Source organism: Sander lucioperca, chromosome 13, assembly GCF_008315115.2.
Source record: "Sander lucioperca isolate FBNREF2018 chromosome 13, SLUC_FBN_1.2, whole genome shotgun sequence".
Taxonomy (NCBI): domain Eukaryota; kingdom Metazoa; phylum Chordata; class Actinopteri; order Perciformes; family Percidae; genus Sander; species Sander lucioperca.
The window spans coordinates 22,464,075-22,486,114 of record NC_050185.1 but is presented as its reverse complement, the minus strand read 5'-3'; the positions used below and the strand labels follow the sequence as shown (position 1 = coordinate 22,486,114).

The following is a 22,040-nucleotide window of genomic DNA, read 5'->3' as shown; positions in this document are numbered from 1 at the left end:
TGTGCATTGCAGCACTCACATGCAAATATGTATGTTTGCAACCTTGTGCACATCCTTGTAAAGTGAAAATGAGGTACAAATAATACAGGATAAACACGAAAACATTGCTCTATAGCACAACTCAAAAACTCCACTGGGTACCTCTAGGTGTCCAAATTAAATAAATCCATACAAGCTTGCCTCAGTAACAATGTTTCACAGACTTCTTCATCCTATCCATGCATATGATGAAGACAAACATGCATATTATATCCGACACACTTTGATGTCTGACTATGCTATGTAAAGCAAACATATACAGTCCATCAAAGGCTATTTGCTGTATGTGCAACTTGATGTTATACGAGAGGATGGTCTACCATTCTGGTTGTGGGAGGACACACTTGGTGAATATGTTTTGCAAGTACAACATAGTGAGCTCATTTCACAAGCAATACTTAATCCCAGAAGACAGCTACTGTCAAAGCAAATAGAGCATATAGCAAGATATTTTGTTAAGCAGATTTTTGAGGTTGCTTGGAGGTTATTTTCATTTGTATGGAACATGTGGTCTCTCTCTTATTTTCTCCCTTCTCTGTTTATGTATGTGTTTCACATACGCACAAACAAACATTAAGAAAAATGAGCAAGCCATACAATTTTTTTTATCACATAGTAGCGCGCACACACACACACACACACACACACACACACACACACACACACACACACACACACACACACACACAAACCATCTGTCTCCCTTCTTCTCTCTGACACATACACAGTCTTTTACACTGTCTGTCTAAAGCTTATGTTTCTATGAAAAGAAGGAATTCCCCATTGCTTTGTACTGAGAGTTTCTTGGCCTGTACTCTCACTGTTCCATTTGCTTTAAAGTGAACTTCATCCAATATTAAAACCTAGACTGATCTAATCTGAGAGTTTGCAGTGGAAAAGTACTGTATTACAGAGCAGCTGTGTAAAATAGTCTCTTTTTGGACTAACACTGTCTTTTCTCTCCATCTCTTCTCTTTTTTATCGGCCTCTATTCCTTCCTCTCCCAATTTCCTGGCTCTGTCCCTCCCTCCCCCTCTTTGTCCTCCTTTGCTCCCTCTCTGTGCACTTTCAGGACTACACATTGACAATGTACTTCCAGCAGGCCTGGCGAGACAAACGGCTGTCCTACACTGAGATCCCCCTCAACCTGACCTTAGATAACCGGGTGGCTGACCAGCTCTGGGTCCCTGACACATACTTTCTCAATGACAAGAAATCATTTGTCCACGGTGTCACAGTGAAAAATAGAATGATCCGACTGCACCCGGATGGTACTGTACTGTACGGTCTAAGGTGAGATTTTAATCTCTTTAAAAAATAACATTTTTGACTACACAACAACACCAAGGTGTTAGATGTTTACATGTGCAAATAAACGGAAAAATACATAATATCTCCCACATGCTGGACGAGTACGGCACCAGATAATGATAGACTACTGCACAAATTGTAGTCATTTCCACTTCATGTTGTCAAACACTTCACACTTAATTTTTTGTCAGTGTACTTTCTATTTTCAAAAAACAACCTGGGAGGAAACATCTAACTTCTACAAACTGTAATACAACAATGAGTCAATAATTGCTGCATCAGACCCAGTCAGTAATTAGCTCATTAGAGCTGGATGAAGAAAACTACTGATATATTGCCCCTGGGCGAAAATTAGAATGCTGATGTTGTGACCTATTTGTGTCCTAGTTTACAGGACATGTGCACATCATCAACTAAAAGCTTCTGTAACACTAAATTCAACTCTATTGCAAAGTCTTCTCAAACTTTATCACAACCAAAAGTTTAAACAAAAAGCATCTGTGAAGTTAAACTTTCTGTGGTTGTTTTTTTATGCTACATCACACATATTTGCTCTGTGAACTGCATGTGTTATCAGAACCTGAAAATAGAGAAATTTAGGCTATATTTTTGTAAAAAGCCCTCCAAACCATACAACAATATAGGTTGTTGTTTCCTACCATCTAATACGACCCACAGGAGACAGTTGGTTACGTTTAGGCACAAAACTACTTGGTTATGTTTAGGCAACACAACTACTTAGTTAAGTTTAGAAAAAGATTGTGGTTTGTGTTCAAATCTGTTACCTTACTTTACTTCCGGTTAGGCACGTGACGCAGAACATGATGTAGTTTGTAAAATTTAAAAGCTATTTTTATCGTTTACTTATAGTTTCAAAGGGGACACAGACCCAGGTCTACTGGGTGAAAGTCCTGTGTTTGTTTGACCCATCCACCACTACACATACCCACACAGAATTCTGTCATCATCATTCTATCATAAGCAGACTGCCACACTGACTAACAGCCATACAGCTGCCTGCCACACAAGGGCAACATACTTTGACCAACAAGTCACCTTAGCTTTCCTGGTAATACTGAATTAATGACCAAACAAACATCCACCGGGGAACACCATTCCCCTGTCACTGCTCAATCATATGCATGGACCATCCCTGTCAGAGACTGAGAGGAAAAGGAACATTTTCCATTTTCCCTCATAGAATTGAACACCGACATTATGGACTGCAAAATGGGATCCCTAATTGTGATGTTATTTGGACTTTGAATGGAATATTGTCAGTTGCTTGAAACATCCATTTATCTTAGTCATCTGTCCTACTAAAGAACAATTGAAGAGCATATGGTTTACCATTTTAACATAAACTTAGTGTGATGGAGGAGTTTCTCAGAAAATGGGAGTGAGTTTGTTGACACCTTCAAAGCTACAAAGACTGGAGTACTACTTTTACAAAACATCAGGTTTTAACCTTTCTTTGTAAACTTCTTTGGGGAGACTACTTTAGATGGTATTCTGAATATTTCCCCAAGTCTGTTTGGCACTGTTTCCCAATTGCCAGAAACAAAGCTCCTTTTGTACAATATCAATTGATTGACCCATTCCACTGAGTTTTAACCTCTCAAAGTTAATATGATTACAGTGCACTTTTCACACCTCACTGATGTCTCATCAGTTCATTTTGCAAATAGGACTCTGATGCCCTAACTATAAAAAGTTATTGAAAACCATAACATCTTAATGGCCATCATGGCAGCGCCTTGGCACCGCTGCAGGAGAGTGAGACAATGAGACAAAGAAGGAGAGAGAGGGGTGATAAGGATTAGAAAGACATCTTGTCACTACTGCTCTCTTCTTTATCAATGTTGTCTGTCTTCATTACTTGCCCAATGGCTTGTTAAAAAGTTCAGCATGTTGTATTTTGCTCAGGTTTCTTACACAAGGTTTAAAGGAAGTAATGTGTTTAAGTCCAAGAAATAATTATGATTCTTAACACTTGAATTGCAACAAGAGGGTAATTAGTTGCTGGATATGGTGAGTGTTGTAGTTACAACAGGAGTAGAGGAGAAGGGAACGAGAAGGAAGAGCAATCCCGTTCTTTAGAAATGGAGAAAAGCAGGAGATAAAGACAGATAAAGATTAAGTAGAGAAAATAAATGCAGCACAAAATTTTCAAGCAGCTACTTTTTGTCACAATGTTACATTTTCTTAACTCAACTTTTTATTTTCATGGAACAAGTGTGAAACAGCCTTGAGTAGAAATTAAAAAGAAATAAAAAAAAAAAACTGATACTGAATTTAGGCCTATTCCTAAACGTACAAAGTAAAATAGATTCAGATTTTTTAGAATAATTTCTAAGCTCTGAAACATTTTATTGCCTTCAGATTTAATCAGAAATCCCCTGGTAGAAACCAAATCCTTCTGTCAAACTTAGACTTGGTTTACTGACATAACAATTCTTCCTGGATCATAGCTGGGTTTAAAGTAATTTGTAGACACTTGATTTGATAAAAAAGAAAAGCATTACACACCAGATTCCCACCGACCGTAAACAAAGGATCAAGCAGAGTGCTTGATGGGTTTTGAAGTCGTTTGATGATGTTTTTGAAAAAAAACAATTTAGGTTCATTGGAGTGTGGGAATAAAGGAATTTTTAAAATAAAATCAGTGACAGCCTGGACAAACTGTAACATAAATACTGTCAGTCCCCTAGGAAAGCAAGGACATTTAATACTACAGTAGCTTCTGCTACTCATTTAATAAGAATAGTGCTTGATCATTGCATTAGAGTGCTTCCCTCTTACATCAGAGCCAATGTGCTTATTGCCTCGAACATTAAAAGTAGACAAAAGCATACAGAAGAAAGCTAGAGAGGCACGAGCAGATTGTGAGGGTCAGATTAAGCTGAAATAGAACTCAAATAGTACAAATCCTCCCCGTCAGGCCATTTGAATTAAAAACGGATAACCTACAATATCAACCCAACTAGTGAATCCAATATGCAAATGAAAAATCCATAATCACTTGGAATATGGGTTTGCACATTTCCACTGCACTGCAGAAGTTCTGACACAAAGTCAGGGCAAATATTACTTTGGATGAAGTGGGATTAGATTTAAACTGGGAGAAGAAATCCATCACCCTTGACACTCAATATCATGTAAGTAGGATGACCAGATTTTTACAAATCCTAAATTAGGTCATGGGATCTTGTGCATGTCAGTGAGTGCACACAAATCTGCAGCACATGCAGATATAGCATATTACTGTCCCCTGAAAGCCTAATACAAATTTTGTAATTATTTAATTTATTATGCCAATAAATTAGATTAGACTACATGGAATTTTAATGGTCCCTGAGATGAAAATTGGGTTATTGCAGAAGCCAGTAGTAATACACTAAAGCAATACTAATATGAACAATAATAGGGATTATGCAAATTAGAATTCCTATACTCTGACATAAGGATACAAATATGAAATACAAAATGTGAAATTATTAATACATATACATACATTTTGTAACTCAGGGACAAAGTTGGTGTTTTGTTCTCAACATTAATGCCATAGTTTGGGAAATACACCTATTTGCTTCCTAGTTGATAATTAGATTAGAAGATCAATGCCACTCTCATGTCTGTGCATTGCGAATGGAGCTAGAGCCATTAAAAGCGGAAGCAGGGGGAAACAGCATCATCAGGCTCTGTCCAAAGTTCAAAAATACACCTAACAACATCTCTAAAGCTCACTAACAAACATGTTGCGTCTCATTTGTGTAGTCCGTACACAGGAGTTGCGGCTAGAGCTATTTCTAGTCGAACAACAGCCAGGCATCACTGTGAAGTTGCCAGTCAACCAGCAAAGATGCTGCACACAAGTGGTGGGCGGATGAACGGACAGGTTTTCATCAAAAATAGTTATAGCATGTAACTCTCCCTAAAACAAGCACTGTCTGAGTGCTCTGAGTAAGCGGCGTGAAAGACCAATGTCCAATGTGACGACAAGCAGTAACTTACCTGTAAGAAATGCTGGTAGTTAATCCAGCTATGTGAAACATTATCTTTCTACTTTCTGTAAAAGTTTAACAAAATTTAAATGATCATAATTGGTAGACAGCAATGTTACTTCATGAAGCAACCTCAGAGTATTGATTTAAAACTTCAACACTGAATATTGTTTAAGATTTGTTTGGATCATCAGACTCTGATGTAATTATGTTGTGCCCATCATGACATTTTGAAGTTACAAGGTGAGTATGATAAGAACAAATGTCCCTACAAACACGTCTTCTGACATATAGTGGCATATAGTGGTGCTCATAGTCACCTGTGCATCACAGTTAATAGTTTTTGTGACAGAAATACAACATACTGTACATACTTTAATAAGGAAATAGTGGCCACATTATCTGTAAACACAAACAGCGAGATGCATTGTTGAAGAGGAGAATCTTCTCATTGTGGCTTTTTATTGAAAATGTAATTGGATGCAGTGAGTCAAAAGATGCTGATAATAGAGAAAGCTACACAGATACTGTACAAACAGCTGATGAATATTGAAACACACACACAGTTTCTGTATTTGCCATTGAATTGTCTCCCAGGGATTTATTATGGTGGCTAAAAGGCAAACAGCACCAACCCTTTTTGTGGGCTGATATGCATTCATGTGCACACATCTGTTGGCATGGAAACTAGTGTTGGTTTTCCACACAACTTGTAACAGTGCCATATTGATCTTCAAAAGTAAATCCACCATTTCAAGGGCATTACCTGTGAAGAAGCAACAGCAAATAGCAGAAATTGATATCAGGAATCATAATAACAGTGCAAAAGCAAATCATAATAAGCAACAAAAGTGCCTCTCAATATTTTTCAGGAGGGGCCTGAGATGGCTCATCTAAACGGGGGTCTTGCCTTTGTGCTTAATCTGGATTACTTGCTGCAAGATATGCCTGAATATTCTTTGTTGAATTGACTTGTGTGTTTGTCAATGACGACTAGTGAGCATAAAGAGACTGCAAGAACAATATGCTTTTCTGACAATTTTGGAGAGAAATTGGCATACACAAGTCATATCTGATTTCAATACTCAATATCAGGTTGACTAAACATTTACAGTAAATGCCAAACACAATACTATGCCTTCCAAAATTATTTATTTGTTAAATATGAAATTAGCGTAACAGCATCCAAGGGACTTGGTTCCGCTGGCATCCTACTCTCTGTGTTTTCTTTGTAGGCTGTAGGTGGGAACCAGCCGGCTACGAAGGATGAGTGCTCTCTGAATGCTGTCATTATCTTGAATATGAAATAATGCAGCTCTGGTACACGGCTTTCATTATTTTTGAAAGTAAGCATTGCTGTACCACAATGCAAGAAATACTACATTGAGGGTAAAAGTTATAGGGAATTTATAGGGAATGTGAGCGGGGATTAGGCTGTCAGACAGGTTAGTTATAAAGTTATCCTATGATTTACATGTAAAATCGAAATCTAAGTAACTAAAAAAAAAACTAGAAAACATTGCTGTCAAATGACTGTATAAGAGTAAACAAAAAAAAGAGATATAGAGCAGCATAAAATGCCACTCAAGTAAAGTACCAGTATATCAAAAATGTACTGGTACTTTAAACACAGACTCTGCGGGGCAGCATCATTTGATTTTTCGGGAAATGTCAAATAACAACTGTTGCAATTAACGCTATAGACTGGGACCAGAATCAATGGATAGTGTAAGTGACTTAAAATGTACTGTAATTAAGTAAAAAGGGTGGAATTAATTGTAACTTACACTTTATATACCACACTTGAGTTAAACAAACTTAAGTTACTTTTCACCCAGCATGACAACAACAGTCAACACATTTACTTGGTCTGCATCCCAATGACTGCTGGAAACCCTTAAGGCTACTTGGCCCTAATTTGACCTCACAAGTTTGATCCATCCAGGAACAGAGTCTTCGAGCACAATCTGGTAAATATGGAGGGTCACTGCAGGTGATGCAACATATGGGGCTCAGTTGGTGCGGTTGGCAGTGTCCTCAGGCAGTAACCAAGCAACCAAGGACTATACTAAGACCGGGCGAGAAATGTGGCTGTGCATCATTTAATGGATTAGACAAGTGGGAAAGTATGTGAGGGTAAAAGGAGAGTGAGACAGCTGCAAGCACAATCAGGCACTTACACATACATCCACAGAGTGACAGCAACATAACACACATGCACAGGAGCACAGATAACACCACAAAAACATGCATAACCTTTACCTTTCCCACACTGTCTTTTTAAAGACTCTGCCAGAGGGCTCTTGCTCTCAGTTCTACACCGCTGACTCCATCTTGACACAGAGATCAAAAAGTTGCCAGAAAGTAACCGGCAATTTACTCCTTGGTTAAACACTTGGAAGCCACAGAGCCCCATCACCAGCAGCAAATCCATCAGAGAGAAATAAATGCCGACAAAGACAGGGGACAAGAAAGAAAGAAAAGGAGAATCCATCTAAACCTCTTAGACTCAAACAACCTTCCCGTCTCACTCTGGGGGGTGGAAACCCCTGAGGTGTGTAATATGAAACAGCATGTTAATGCTGGAGCTCTTCCCTTTGAACTTCTTTATTGCTATTAAAAGGTGCTGTTATGATAGTCCCCTCCCTGTCTCACCTGACATCCTCTGTCCTCAAAGTTTCTCTCATCTTCGCTTGAAAAGAGAAAGAAAGTATACAGAGAATGATTTGAACCATCAGATGCAGTGATGTCAGGGTTACTGCTGATATTTAGAGACTGTGTGGGTGAATCCTCCTGTATTCTACTGAGTGTTTATCTACTTGCTCAACTTACAATCTCCCCTGACAATGTTCATTTAGTCATGTATAAACTATACATTCCTTTGATTTTTGATGATTTTGGTATACCACAAGGACTGGTAGGTGTGTTCCCACCTGTTTGCAATATGTTGCCTGTGGTGAGCATGATTACTTCGAAACACAAACTGACCACAACAGCTTTGTGTAAGTATTGCTGTGTCATTTTTTCGTTTTCTGACAAATATTGTCCAATATGCGTTAATCTTAGATGATCTTAGATTGGATTTTAGAAAAAATTTGATTATGAGATGCAAAAAGATTGACGTTGCAGTGACTGTTCTGGTCTGAATAATAGAATAGCAAAAGAGAGAGAGCAAAGAGAGAGAGAGTAGAGAGCAAAAGAGTGAGAGGCACTGGGACACACCAGGGTGATTATCTCTGCTGTGTAACACAGAGGATTGGACTCAAGATGAGCCTCTCCTCTGGCACAAATGTATCTATGTTGTCAGGTGTGCCTAGACGATTACCCACCATGCTGTGCTGCTCTGTGGCAACTCCCTCAGTGGGAGTCAAGTTCTCACACAAGACCAGAGCCAGGGAAAGAATGGCAGCCTATTACTCACAGCCTCGTCCTTATGTTCCCTTCACAAAGTCTGATGGACAACATAACCTGATCTACTGACTCATGGTTGGCTGCTGCTATTTTCCCTTATTATCCATCCCTGTCTATTTGTTTTGATAGAGATTGGAATGCTATGAATACTATTATGCTGGCATATATACACAACATATGATTGAGGCAGTAAAGCAGAGGGCTATTGCTCCTTGACCACTACAGTTTGCAGCCAATGTACTGTAAAAGCACTTACCATGCAAAAACGTCTCTTTTTGAAAAATTAATTACATTTATGAGCAATGATTCCATAAATAACCCATCTTAAACTGACTTGTTTAATTTGCAGTTAATTGCTTACAGCCCATGTATCTGGTTTAAAAATGCAATGTAAGTTAGAAGAGGTGTTCAAGCAGAATTATAAAGAATGTGGTATTTACTTTGGCTCTCATTGTCAAAAAACATCACAGTTGTTTGAAGCAGCTCTTTAAAAGAAAAGGCAGGCTCAATGTAACAGTGCTGAAATGATTACATCATTTTCATGAGCTGGGTTTGAGGTCAACTCATGAAGTGTTTTTCTTATTAAAATAGAGAAAAACAAATAAAAAATGCTACTCAATAGAGAATTAGAACATAATCAACACTGAGTTTTTTCCATGCTAAAGAAACATTCTTCACTGACTGTACTGAAATGGAGTTTACCATAGCCCTGTTGATGACATGTTTTTATGTAAAAATTGGATTCTGTCAGCAACTATTATACTCTTTCCTCACAAGTGACAATTCAGAACTTAAAACATGAAAATGTGCTTTTATTCTAAGCAGAGACAAACATAAAAAACCTCCCACAATCTCTTTTATTCTGGTTTATTCATAAAACCTTTCACACTCAACAACAATGTTCACAAAGCAGTCGGTCAAATCAACAGAGGGAGGGATGGACAACTACGCCAAACTTGGATACTCACAAACAGCCTTGTATATTACACACTTAAATAAGCTTTTAGACGTGTGTGTCATGTTTGTATTGTACATTGCCCTACATATGTGTTGTATTTGGAATAATACATCTTAAAAAATGGAAACAATCTCAATTCTTCTTCTTGTAGTCATATTAGTACTAGTAACTAGCAAATATGATTTAATACTTTGCTTTGTAAAGTCTTTGGGATATCATCAGGTTGTAAAACGCTCCCTTTCCCGACACACATTTCATGATGACATGCACTAGTACAAACACTACCACTGTTATCTGTGGCCTATTGCTGCCACCGCTGTCCCACCGAGTTTGATCCTTGCCATGACATGCTTCTCAGGTGGGGCCTGACAGAGGACCCACAGGATTATCCAAACAATGCTAAAACTGGGACATAAGGATTAGCTTTGGCCCTGTAATCCCCAGTGGAATTCCCACCACCGCTTCCACCACCCCCAAAACCCTCAAAGACTCCTGCATTTAGGTTTTTAAGATGTTAAATCTTGTTTAGTTACTCACGGTTAAGGGGATGATAAACGGTCATTAGAATTCTGTGAGATGTAATTATAAGTGCTTTGGTGAATGAAGTTAAACTGTACTAACATTTATCAACTTTAATTCATGACACCTTTGAAGACAAGAACCTAACCTCTACTTCTCAGTCTATCAAACACTACAATGCCTTGACTTGGACATTTCATTTTGTCATGTGTTTTCAGGATCACTACCACCGCTGCTTGTATGATGGACCTGAGAAGGTATCCATTGGATGAGCAAAACTGCACACTCGAGATAGAGAGTTGTGAGTAATTCCTCCTTTTATTCATTCATTATTTTGTTTTTTTGTCAGGGCTATAAATCTCTGGAGTGCTGCAAGTGTCTGTACCCCTTCATACTGGCATGGCTTCAGTTTTTTCATTCAGCTGTCAGGAGCCATGTGTGACTGGGCCCGCACTGGGTCTCAACAATTTCTGCTATACTGTAGTACAAGGATTTACTCAGAATTTTAATATTTTCAACATAATCCTTTCCATCCAATTTGCTGTATTTCCCTTGGTAAAAGAGAAGGCATTTTTTTCTTCCTAAACATACCCTCAGCCAAATTTGCTTTTCTAAACATATTGTATAAGTTCAGATAAATCCTATATAGCTGTTTTTATTGCATAAAAAAATGGTTCTAAGAAGGAAGTCTTTTTCAACTACACTGATATCACACAGTGTAGTTGGTGGGAGTTTAGGGGAAATTATTTTAATCAGCCATCTTGTACACCAGATAGCTCTCATCGAATTAGCTAATGGTCATAGCTCAATGAGCGCCTCTTCCCTCACTGCAGAGGCAGACTACTTTGTTTAATGTGCACTGTCCGTGCTGCTAAAGTGATGAAGTAGAGCTGTTGCTACGTCGAAAGCTCAAAGCTGCAGCCCAAGAATTTACCAGCACTACATCATAATGGGTGTCCTAGGGGTGCTGTGTCACCTTTACGGCACCTACCATTTAACCACAGTATACTAGGTTTTAAGGCCCAGGACCTTGGCTGTATTTCTATCAGTCTCTTTCAATTTTTACATGCTCAGCTTTTCATCAATTCGATAACTGGGAAAAAAAGTACAGCATGTCTGTAGTTTAATTTAAGATTTTCTATTGGTATTATTAATAAAACCTAAAATGGCATGTTCACATTTCTCAAATAAATTTCTTATTTCTTCATAACTTACTATGCTTACAGCTGCTCGAATGGCAAATAAACCAACCACCTTAGTTGCTGGCACACTAGAGAGAATTAATGTAGTAGTGAGGTTGAAGGAGTTTTCTCACCTTTCATCTACAATCACAGGGAAAGTTAAATTTGCTAGCATACTCGGTTACACTAGCTCAAGCTTAGTCAAAACTCAACTGGATAACTGTAAATGCATCTGAATGTAGTTTCCATGTAGAGATGGTTAAAGGGTGTAATACTCAATTGTGCAAGTGAGCTGGAAGGCCTACAGCTGGTGCTGGTATACAAATGGAAATAGAGCATAATAAGCAAAGGAGGAAATTTAAGAATTTTTTTTAAAGTCGAGATTGCACAATACAGTTAAAGAGTGACGTTTAGCAGAGGCCTGAAACCAGCAATGTGTTTGTAGTGATACTATCTGCTTTGATAACTTCCACATGTGATATATTGAAGATATTACTCTTCACTAGATGTGAGTATAAAACCTGGAACCTTTGTTTGCAAGGCTAAGGATTCATACAGCTCCATAGCCACTTTCCAAAATGTACTGTATACCCAGATATTGATCATTTGTCCAGCATTTCTGAGTGTGGTTACAGGAATGCATTAAGGCTCTACTGTACGGTAGTCAGCTAGTGGACTACAATGTGCACATAAGCCAACTGTACCAATTGTATTTCAACATGTTTGTTGATATCAAATGCTAAATTAAAAATACATAATATCCGTCCTCAATAGGAACAATTTAGGACGACTGGGCTGGAGATAGGTACATTTGGGTTGGCAGTAGAAATGTCTAAACAAACTGAAAAGGAAAACTTAGGAAGACTTAGGAAGGAAAGAATGTGAACAGAGAGGGAACTAAAATCAGGCTGTGGCAGATTAGTGTGAAAGAGTTGTGGAATAGGATGAGACACATTGTTGTGTAAACTGTTAGGCCAAATGGTTGAAGGGAACCAAGGAAAAAAATAAATTAAACCTGTCTTTCAACATGGTTACATCAGGCCGGCTAGACAGGCCTTCCCCTCTCCTTTACTGATGATGTATAGTTGGCATCACAGCTCCTTATCCCATCTAAATTTTCCGTAAAAGATACAACATCAATAAACCTCTGCCAGTGAGCTCACTCGCTTGTCTTTAACCCCCCTCATGAACCTGAAATTAAGGATGACTCTCCCTAATGACCTGCTCACATCATAGCCCGGTGGGTGTTCCTCAGGTCTCTAGAATAAGACTGTCAACATGGAGTAGCATAATAACTTATCTTCTAAAAGGTTTTGAGAGGGCCAATCATTTTCTTTGATTTCCCTGGAAATTCAAACATCCTTAACCCTTTCTGTTTGAAATATACAATTTTTGAAAAAAATTCAGAACAAAACGCACATTTTCCCGGTTTTGTTTCATCTGAGCCCCAGGAATTGAGGGGCCCATGAAGCAGCAGTATGAAGAGGATCTCTGCTGGTTTGGACTGTCGTAGATCTAGTGTAGTGCATTAGAGCATTAGATGACTTAACTCATTGGGTTGGATGGTTGTTTTTTATGCAACTGTGTTCTTTCTCTTTTCTTAACCGATTTGTGTTTCTGTCCCTCTCTACTCTCTGTCTCTTTGTCTCCCTACCCCCGTCTATTCTTTCACACATTTGCCAGTGTTATCATTTCAGTATGTGCTCTTTTTTTTTTGCTCTTTGTCTGTTGGCTTGTTTTCAGTGAGTTGGATTGTTCCAATGTCTCCTAATTTCCCCGGTATTGAGCCACTGAATGATGTCCTTAATAAGCTTTGATAAGTTGAATATAATATCCAAGAACCTTCATGGATTAGGCTTTTATCCTTTTGTCCTTATCTGTTCTAACTATTTTAGGTACAAGTTAAATTGCTGACCCTAGTTTAATTAACAACTTTTAATCATGCAATAACAAGCTTCAGTACAGTGGTTGCTGCATCAGCAGGGTTATTTTGTGCAAGAAGGGATGGAGCAAACGTATTGTTTTCAAGTCTAAAATAAAAGTAATTCATCTGTTGTTATCAAGTAACCACGCACACAAATACTCAGGATTAATCATTTTGAAATTCCTCATTTCCCAATATACACAGTTTTGTCACTTGGTGAGTAAAAGGTAATTTAAGAAATATTACAAACACCTCTAAGGTGGACGGATATTACTGCTTCACTGAGCCTGGGCAAAAAAACATTTAATGTATTTGTTTAGATTGTAAACTGCACCTTTCACTGTACACAGGTATTTGCCGTTTTGCCTACCAATCCCACCTTGTGCCAGTACCATTTTCTTGCCATTTATGATTTTTGTCACATCAGGAATTGATGAATGGACAAGGAGCATGTCCTATATGTTCATCATTTGTAGCAGGTTTGAAGGGAAAAATAGAAAACCTCATACTTATAGTGGTGGGGATGGAGAGATAGCAAATAAATTATTTATTCTGGATAGCCCAGGGACTTTTCCCACCCTGTCTATGACTAATGGTTCAGTGGATTCACAAATTGCTCACCCATATTTTGCAAAAAATAAAAAAAATTAAAAGTACTGTTACTTTTACTTTTTACTCAAGTATGTACTCAGATGAAAGTAAAGCAAAGTCAGATAAAATACACATTGAGTGTTATAGGATAGACCTATTAAATTATTTAAAAAAACACATTTAGGCTACAAAATAAAGTGCATTAATATGTCAACGTATACACATCACAACACAGAGCCCTAATGTTCAAACAAACAATAAATTCCTATCCTATAGCCTGTGCAACTGATTATCAACTGCTACACTGAGGAACAGTACAGCTTTACTAGAATTAACAAGAAAAAAGGACAAAACTGACAATTAAATAAACATGACTGACAATGAATTAAAAAAGCTACAGATACCACGGCGGGTTTAGCATCTTAAGCTACAGCATTTAAACAACCTGCCACTTACACAGCAGAATAACATCACACAGGCAGCCAACACAGGGATGTAAAGACTGTATAAACTCCACAGCAGCTACAAGCCACAAACACATTAAAGCAAAGAGAAAGCCTGCATAGGTTTTGTATAATGTGAAGTGGACACACAACGCTGAGTTGCATAGCAATGTTGACATTCTCATCATAAAGAGAGTTCAGAGAGTTTGTTATTGTACTCACCTGTCTGAGTGACATTCTGTGAGTCTTGAGCACCGCAAAGTCCTTAATCTGCTCCAGGTTCAACTTCTCTGCTTGTTCATTCACAAAGGATAATATAACCAATCCACTCAGCCCCTCTAGTCCCAGTTTAACCAGTCCACACCCTCACTGTCCCGCTGCACTCCTCAAAGTTTTGAAAAACATTTGGAGCTTACTGAGGCTCTGCATTAGCATCACCCTGCATGCATCTGGTTGTGTTTGATTTGGGTCACTTAGCCTGCTCGCTAGCTGGTGCATTAAACCAGTAATTAATTAAGGTAAATGCAACCTTTTTTACCAATGCAGAGGTACAATAGGCTAATGCTAATCTTAAGACATAAAGATGCATTGTTCAACAACAACAGACAAAGAGTACAGAATCAATATTAATAAAACTGTAGAAAAAAATGGATCCTGGGCAGTTAAAAGAAATAATACAACACAAAAAGCAAAGCAAGCTGCCACCTGCTCCTCTACTACTGCCTATTGACATCCATTTTATCATCTCAGCCTCACTTAACAGGAACCTACCACCTGGTCAGGTAACCACAGGTTGAACCAGACTGATTCAAAGCATTCAAATAATACAGAACAAAAAAAGCATTACGAATTCTCAGTCACTGCCCTCATAACAGTTTTACTATGGGCACACACTCACTTTTATGAGTGCACTGACTTTAGCAGTTTGTTTTACCACAGAGCAATTTTACTCCTCCTTCCCTTAAGGCAGTGGTTCCCAACCTGGGGTCCGGGGACCCCTAAGGGGGGCGGCAAAGATCACAGGGGGGGCGCAAGTCTTTATCTGGTTTGAGGTTTGCACATGTATAAGTCTGTATAAAAACTATATATTTTTGTTCTTGCTTAAACTTGTTGGCAGGCTACTTAGTAGGCCAAACCTCCAGGACCTCTTAACCTTAAGGTACCCTGTGGAGTATTCTTGTAGACAAACAAAAGGTTTGTCTCCATTCAAAATGCATTGTGCCAGATGGTGTGTCAGCTGAATGTGGGACCTACATATATCCCTGCATTAAATGTGTTCACCATTTGCCTGAAGAAGACCCAGTAGGGTCGAAATGTTGCATTTATATTAAATATGGGAGTTTAAAGCAGTGTTGCGAACATTACATTTTTTTCGTTTGAAGTACTTTCATTTGTCCTGCACCTGCCAGAAGGTGGGATGTGCACACAATTACTTTTATAAATTATGTGTACCACATCACCCGTGCGCATGTGCGTCCTTGTGCGAGTGCAAGAGACAAACAAAACGGGGACCCATCCATAGAAAAAGGTCTTTAGTGGAACGTTTTAAGATATGGCCAAAACTTTACCACATCAATTGTAAAACAGAGGGTGTGGTCAATTTTGAAAGAGAAGTTATACCTCTAGTTTAAAAAAAAAAGCTCACAGACAGTGTGTGTTAAGTCTTTGCTCATAAGTCATGCACATCTCTTTGTGGGCTTATCACTAAGATATATACAAGGCATAATAATTACTACACCCTGGATATGAATACATTATATGATGTATGAATGTACAGAGACTATTTCCTTGTTCTTTAGACTTTGGTGTTATCTGTAATGTTGTTATTGTTAGGACTTCATAACAATAAATGCTGCAGTTATTCGTGATATTAAGCTAGGTAAACTTGGCTTTAATATGACACTACCTCAACCTCACAATCAGCAGTATTGGATAAGGGTTGGGTTTACAGTATAACTTTGCAAGCCAAGCCCTGCCATCCTGTATTTGTGTTTCTTACTACTTGCTCAGCATCTCTATAATGCATGCATAATCCAGGCCACACAAGGCTTTACCATAGTTCAAGGAAATACCATGTCTTGCATTAGTCAAAAGGGTTAAACCTCCTGATGTCCTGGGTCACTGTTACAGTAAGAAAATGTGCAGTGTACAGTATATATGTTGCAGTACATTAGTCCCACTTTCACAGAAAGCTGATCTAGTTAAAGATGTAACATTGACTTTACAAGTACAGCAGCTGTGCACCTTTTCAATAAATCATAACAAGAGTAGGGTCACTGAGTTGTTAAACACTGAATACTACACATAAGCCTTTTTGCCCCAATTAGCTGCTTTAGCATATATGTGACTGCAGAGGGCTCTTTAGGAGACAGCTAAATTGGGAATTTAAGGGCTTTGAAAAAGCATTCAGAGAAAACACAAATCAAGACAAACTTGCAGTCACCGATACAAACACATCCTCAGACATGCATGCAAAAACAATGGCATCCCTGTGTGTGATCACTGGTTACCAGCACTGCTCCCAACTTGAAACCTGCCGACATATAGGGGGAGAGAGAGGCACATGCGACTGTTATTTCACACAGTAGATGTGCACTCGCAATGAAACTATCATTTTATTACAGCATCTCTACCAAGTAATAGTTATATTTTCCGCACCAGTGATCCACATCATATGGACAGAGCCACTTCCACAGTCTATCTCTCTCTTGCTATCTGTGTCCATCAGAACCCATTTTTAGAAACTGCACACATCCTCTAGGGTGTGAATGTTTTTCTACACTTGGGCTTGCATGGCTTATTTATTTATTTATTTTATCTTTAGATGTTCGGTCCCTGTCCAGGCATGCAGTCAGCTGCAGCTTGCTGTGTACTGCAAAAGTTTCGAAGACATTTTTAATTGGACACCAGGAATAACATTAAAATCGCTTTAATCTGCGTGGAATCAAAAATGAATCTGAGACATATTTAAGAGTGGAGTAGCCTTCTCAGCTCACAGGGGAGAGCGAGAGGCAGGCAGTTGTTCAAGGGGATTCATTTGACGAGCCCATTTGTGTGTGTGTGAGGATGTTTTTGTGTGTCTATGCAAGCATGTGTGTCCTGTTCATGTGTATTTGTCTTTGTCTGTGGACGTAGGCTACGCACCACAAATCAATGTCTATTTATATGCGTATATATATATATATATATATATATAATAAGTTGACATGCATTCCCAACTGAGGAAAGAGACAGGTTTCCCAAATCATGCACTGTAAACACTACAGGTCTGGTTAGGTTGAACGTCAACGTTTTTCAATGGACACTATGTATCATACATTTAATCATTTACACACACTCCCCCAGACACCTTGACTTGGTTGGGCTTGTTACGTGAAGCTGCATCCAAAATTATCAATAGCCTGCTATTCATTGGGAATAAGTTAGGTTTGACATATGTTAAATTTACTTAAAAGGACTGGTAAAAAGCTTTTCTCATTTTAGATGTGAAGAAAATCAAATAAAAGGACTTTGTGATAGTTGTTGGTGCGTCTGTGTGGCCTTAAAAATGTCACAATGACAATGAAACTTATTTCATATTTGAAAGTGTGTACTGTTTTCTAAGTTTTATTAACTGTATATGGTGTTTCATAGCATTTACAAGTAAAAAAAAACACTTTGTTATCCCCAATTATGTTTTGCCCAGAGCAATACCAAAGCCAGTGTTTTGATCTCCCTCCAAATTCCGTCTTTGCCCATTAAAACAAACCAACTAAGATCTTTTTTGATTAAAAAAAGGCCTGGAGTCAGATTTGGTCAGTGAGAAATGCCAGAGTCCCAGTTAAATAGCTTTAGTATTGTATTGCTATCTCTTCTGATGCTATCGTGAACTATTTCATTTATTTTATGGCCTGCCAACGCTCCCAGGCTTTGAAACCATGAGAGAAGCTTTTGTGCTGGCGTAAAATACATATTTTCACACCCATAGTATTTTTTTTTTTTTTTACTGAATTGATGAGTTTGCATCTCATGCTACTGAGGAGTCAAGGAGGTAATTTCCTCTTTTCTCGTTTCACTGTTTCATAGTTAATAGATATACAGTAGACTGACTCTCTCTTGTCTGTCATGCATTAGATCATGTCTTTTTTTCTCATTCATTATAATTAATTTAATGCAGTGGGAATCAGGACGATATCTCTGTGCCAAATACTGTGAGATAATAACTTTAGTATGAAAGAGAGGTGACGCAAAATTGCAGAGTCAGCCTCAATGACAGAAATAATGGGGTTAAGTGGATTAGGTCGCTGCAAAAATATGAGGGCCAGATCAAATAATTGACTCTGATTTGTTTAAGGTTTGCACAAAGGCATTCATTTATCTCTACTGATTGTAAACATGTGTTAGCCCCTGGAGAGACTGCAATGTGCATTACACCCCATGATACAAAAGTGTTGGATGGAACAAACAGTATATTTATGATAGGGATGTCCCGATCAGGTTTTTTTGCCCTTGAGTCCGAGTCCGAGTCATTTGATTTTGAGTATCTACCGATACCGAGTCCCGATCCGATACTTCTATAATATATAAAAAAAGAATAAAGAAGAGCGAAAAAGCAGATCCAGGATGTTCCTTATTTTTTATTTAATTCACCTTATTTTAACATTCAACAACTCTGTTAACAAACAGAGCACTTCTGTTACATATCTCACAGTTTGCTATGGCAATGTTGTTGTTATCAACTTTATAATACCTCCAGACCGCAGACATACTCGCGCTTTCCGCTTCAAGCTGCTTCCGTGTTCTACTTTGCCGGCATTTAACCAATAGCGTCTCTGCAACAAAGTGATGTCATGCCACACGTGTTGCTGTTTCTGTGTGGAGTCAAAAGGGTCTAACTGTGCCACCGCATAACTATAGATGTGTTAAAAAATAATGAGAATATATATACATATCCGAGTCCTGATCGAGAGGTAACGTCCGATTCCGATCGAGTCTGAAACCACGTGATCGGGCCCGATTTCCGATCACGTGATCGGATCTGGACATCCCTAATTTATGATTTTGCTCTTTTATGCTTTGCTTAAATTGTAGAGCTTATCCTGAGGTGCCAGAGGAAAGGCCATGGGGTCAATATAATCAAAAGGTTATATTTCGTTGGGATCAAGAATGTGCATCACAATCCGCCTGCTAGATCTTGAGATATATCCATAGACAGTATATAAACTGGACCAACAGATCCCGTTGCTCTGGACGGAGACCAGTGAAGGATATTAGAAGCACTTTTCCGGTGAGCACTGAGCGTTACTGCGCAGCCTCCAACTGAGAGAGACGACATAAATGTGATGTGAGCAACCTTTCTGAAAGTTGTAAGTCTTCCGGTAGCTGTGCCAAGAGAAATCTCAATCATTCCCAATTTTGCAGAGACGGAGAGCGTAGGTATATGTAAGGAGATAACATAGGCACAGGCTAATTATTGCTAACTAAAATGCTAGTTACCATTAGTAATTAAACTTAAACAGCTAATGTAAGTCGAAACTGCCTGCGAGCTTCTCCTGTACTATACAGTAATTCCTCTACTATGCGACAGTAAGTTGCTTGGTTATGACACAATCGTTAGCTTATTTTTAAAAAAATGCCTTCTACGGAGCCATAATGTGAGGTACAAGGTAATGGAGCCTTTTATACATTGTCGTGTTTCTTTAGAAATAAACAATGGACATATAAAGTCTTTAAACGCTTTAGATGTAAAGTTATTTGCTGTCAAAGTGGCGCCAAAATGAATGGCAGTCAATGGGATGCTAACCGTGGGTGAGTGCTTGTTAGCATCAAAATGGTGCCATAGGATCTACGGGTTGTTGACAGACGCGTACCCCCTTGGATATATCCCTGGAAGAGCAGACATTTTGGCGTGAGGTGGTGCAAAACAGAAAGGGTCTATCCTGTGTTTGGCCCTGATGGTGACACAAATGGAAAGATCAGGGGGTCACTTCCATCCTCTGGGGACGATCCTCTGGGACTGAACACACTGACTCAAATTTTAATTTTCAATCTCAAGTAGAAGAGGTTGTTCAGTCACAGTTTTATGATTTAAGAAATGTATCCAAAATTAAGTTATTTCTGTCTGCCCCTGACCTGGCTTGCATTTCTTCCATCCAATCTTGACTAATATAATTTTCTTATACTCTGCACTTAGTAGAAAAGCACTTAATCGTCTGCAAGTCAAAATGCAGCTGCCAGACTTTTTACTGGAACTGAGAGAAAAGAACACATTAATTTAATTGTTCAGTCCCTTCTTTGGCTACTTATTTCCTTTGGAATACATTTTGAGAATGTATTGATAACCTCTTATGTGATGTGATGATGCTGTCACATGACTACCCAATCTATACTGTACATAAAGAGAGTATATCTGAACGCAGTGAGCACACAACTCCACTTCCGTCAAGAGGACCAAGAGATGTCAGAATGTGAGGGTGTTGAAAGCAGCCACTGAGGAGTCTGCTTTAATAATTCAGAGCAACTAAATAGGTCACACAAGTATTAATTAAGCAGAGCAGGGTATGGGGGAGGGAGAAGAAGAGGGAAGGTACAGTGAAAGAAAGATGGACACATAATAGCAGTTATGACAGAGAAAATAACAGAAAGGAAAGAAGGAGAGGAGTGTAATCAAATGGAAAAAGTGGTGGGAGGAAAGGAGATGAAAACAGAACAAGTTAGAGAAGAACAGTGGGGGATTAAAAAGAGAGACCAGAGGAGGGGGAGGAGATGGGGTGTGGCATAACGGTCTATATTCAATAATCAATGAAACAGCGTGGGAGTTCCCCCTAAATTGTTCTGTCAAACATGCTGTCATTCGTCATCCAGCCCGGCCCCATCATCACCGCCATCCCACCCCACACACACACACACACACACACACACACACACACACACACACACACACACACACACACACACACACACACACACACACACACACACAGAGCTGCTAAATCTCCCTATCATCAGCTTCCAACAAAGATGGTCATTCACAATAGTGCAAGGAGCATCAACTAATAATATAACAATAGTCGCTCAGGCAACCTCAACTACCATGCATGCAAATCCCCATTGTAGCAAATATTCAGTTGTAACAACTATTGGCAACCATCAGAAATTATTATTATGTTGCATGTTGAGTTACTGAACACATTCAATATTTGTTGTTCAGTCCATCTCCTGCTGTTCCCTAAAACTAGACATGCAGATTGGAAGTTACTGAACAGTTTTACACGTTTTATGATGTAAGACCAGGGCTTAATTTGAGCCAGAACACGCCGTAACATGTTCCGGCACCTCCGACATTGGATCCGGAACCTTTTTTATTGGATCCGGCACCTCCTGTGTCACTCATGAAAAATGAATCGCCTAAATGAAAAAAAAAATTACTGTTTGTATAGTGTTCAATGTCGTTATCTGTCTTGTTAGTCTTTATTCCCCATTAAAGTTCCACAGAAATCTTGTGTTTGCATTTTCAATGCGTTTTGAGGTGAATTTTCAAATAGAGGGGGGGAGAGGGACGGAGGGAGGGGAGGCACTTCAAGTTACACATGCGCTTGTGCTGGTTGAGATTGCTTAGTTTCACTCGGGGAAAATGTCAAAAAGACAACAAAGTTTGCTTAACTTGTTCAAATACGCTGG

The 22,040-nt window shown here is 38.8% G+C and overlaps 1 protein-coding gene across 1 annotated transcript in view; it reads left to right on the top strand.

The window, feature by feature from the left end:
- LOC116052760 (gamma-aminobutyric acid receptor subunit beta-2) overlaps positions 1 to 22,040 on the top strand; it is a 70,777-nt gene that overhangs the window by 34,444 nt on the left and 14,293 nt on the right. The window contains exons 4-5 of the mRNA XM_031303585.2: positions 1,112 to 1,332; positions 10,461 to 10,543. Coding sequence (XP_031159445.1) covers positions 1,112 to 1,332; positions 10,461 to 10,543 — 304 coding nt within the window. The remainder of the gene's footprint in view (positions 1 to 1,111; positions 1,333 to 10,460; positions 10,544 to 22,040) is intronic.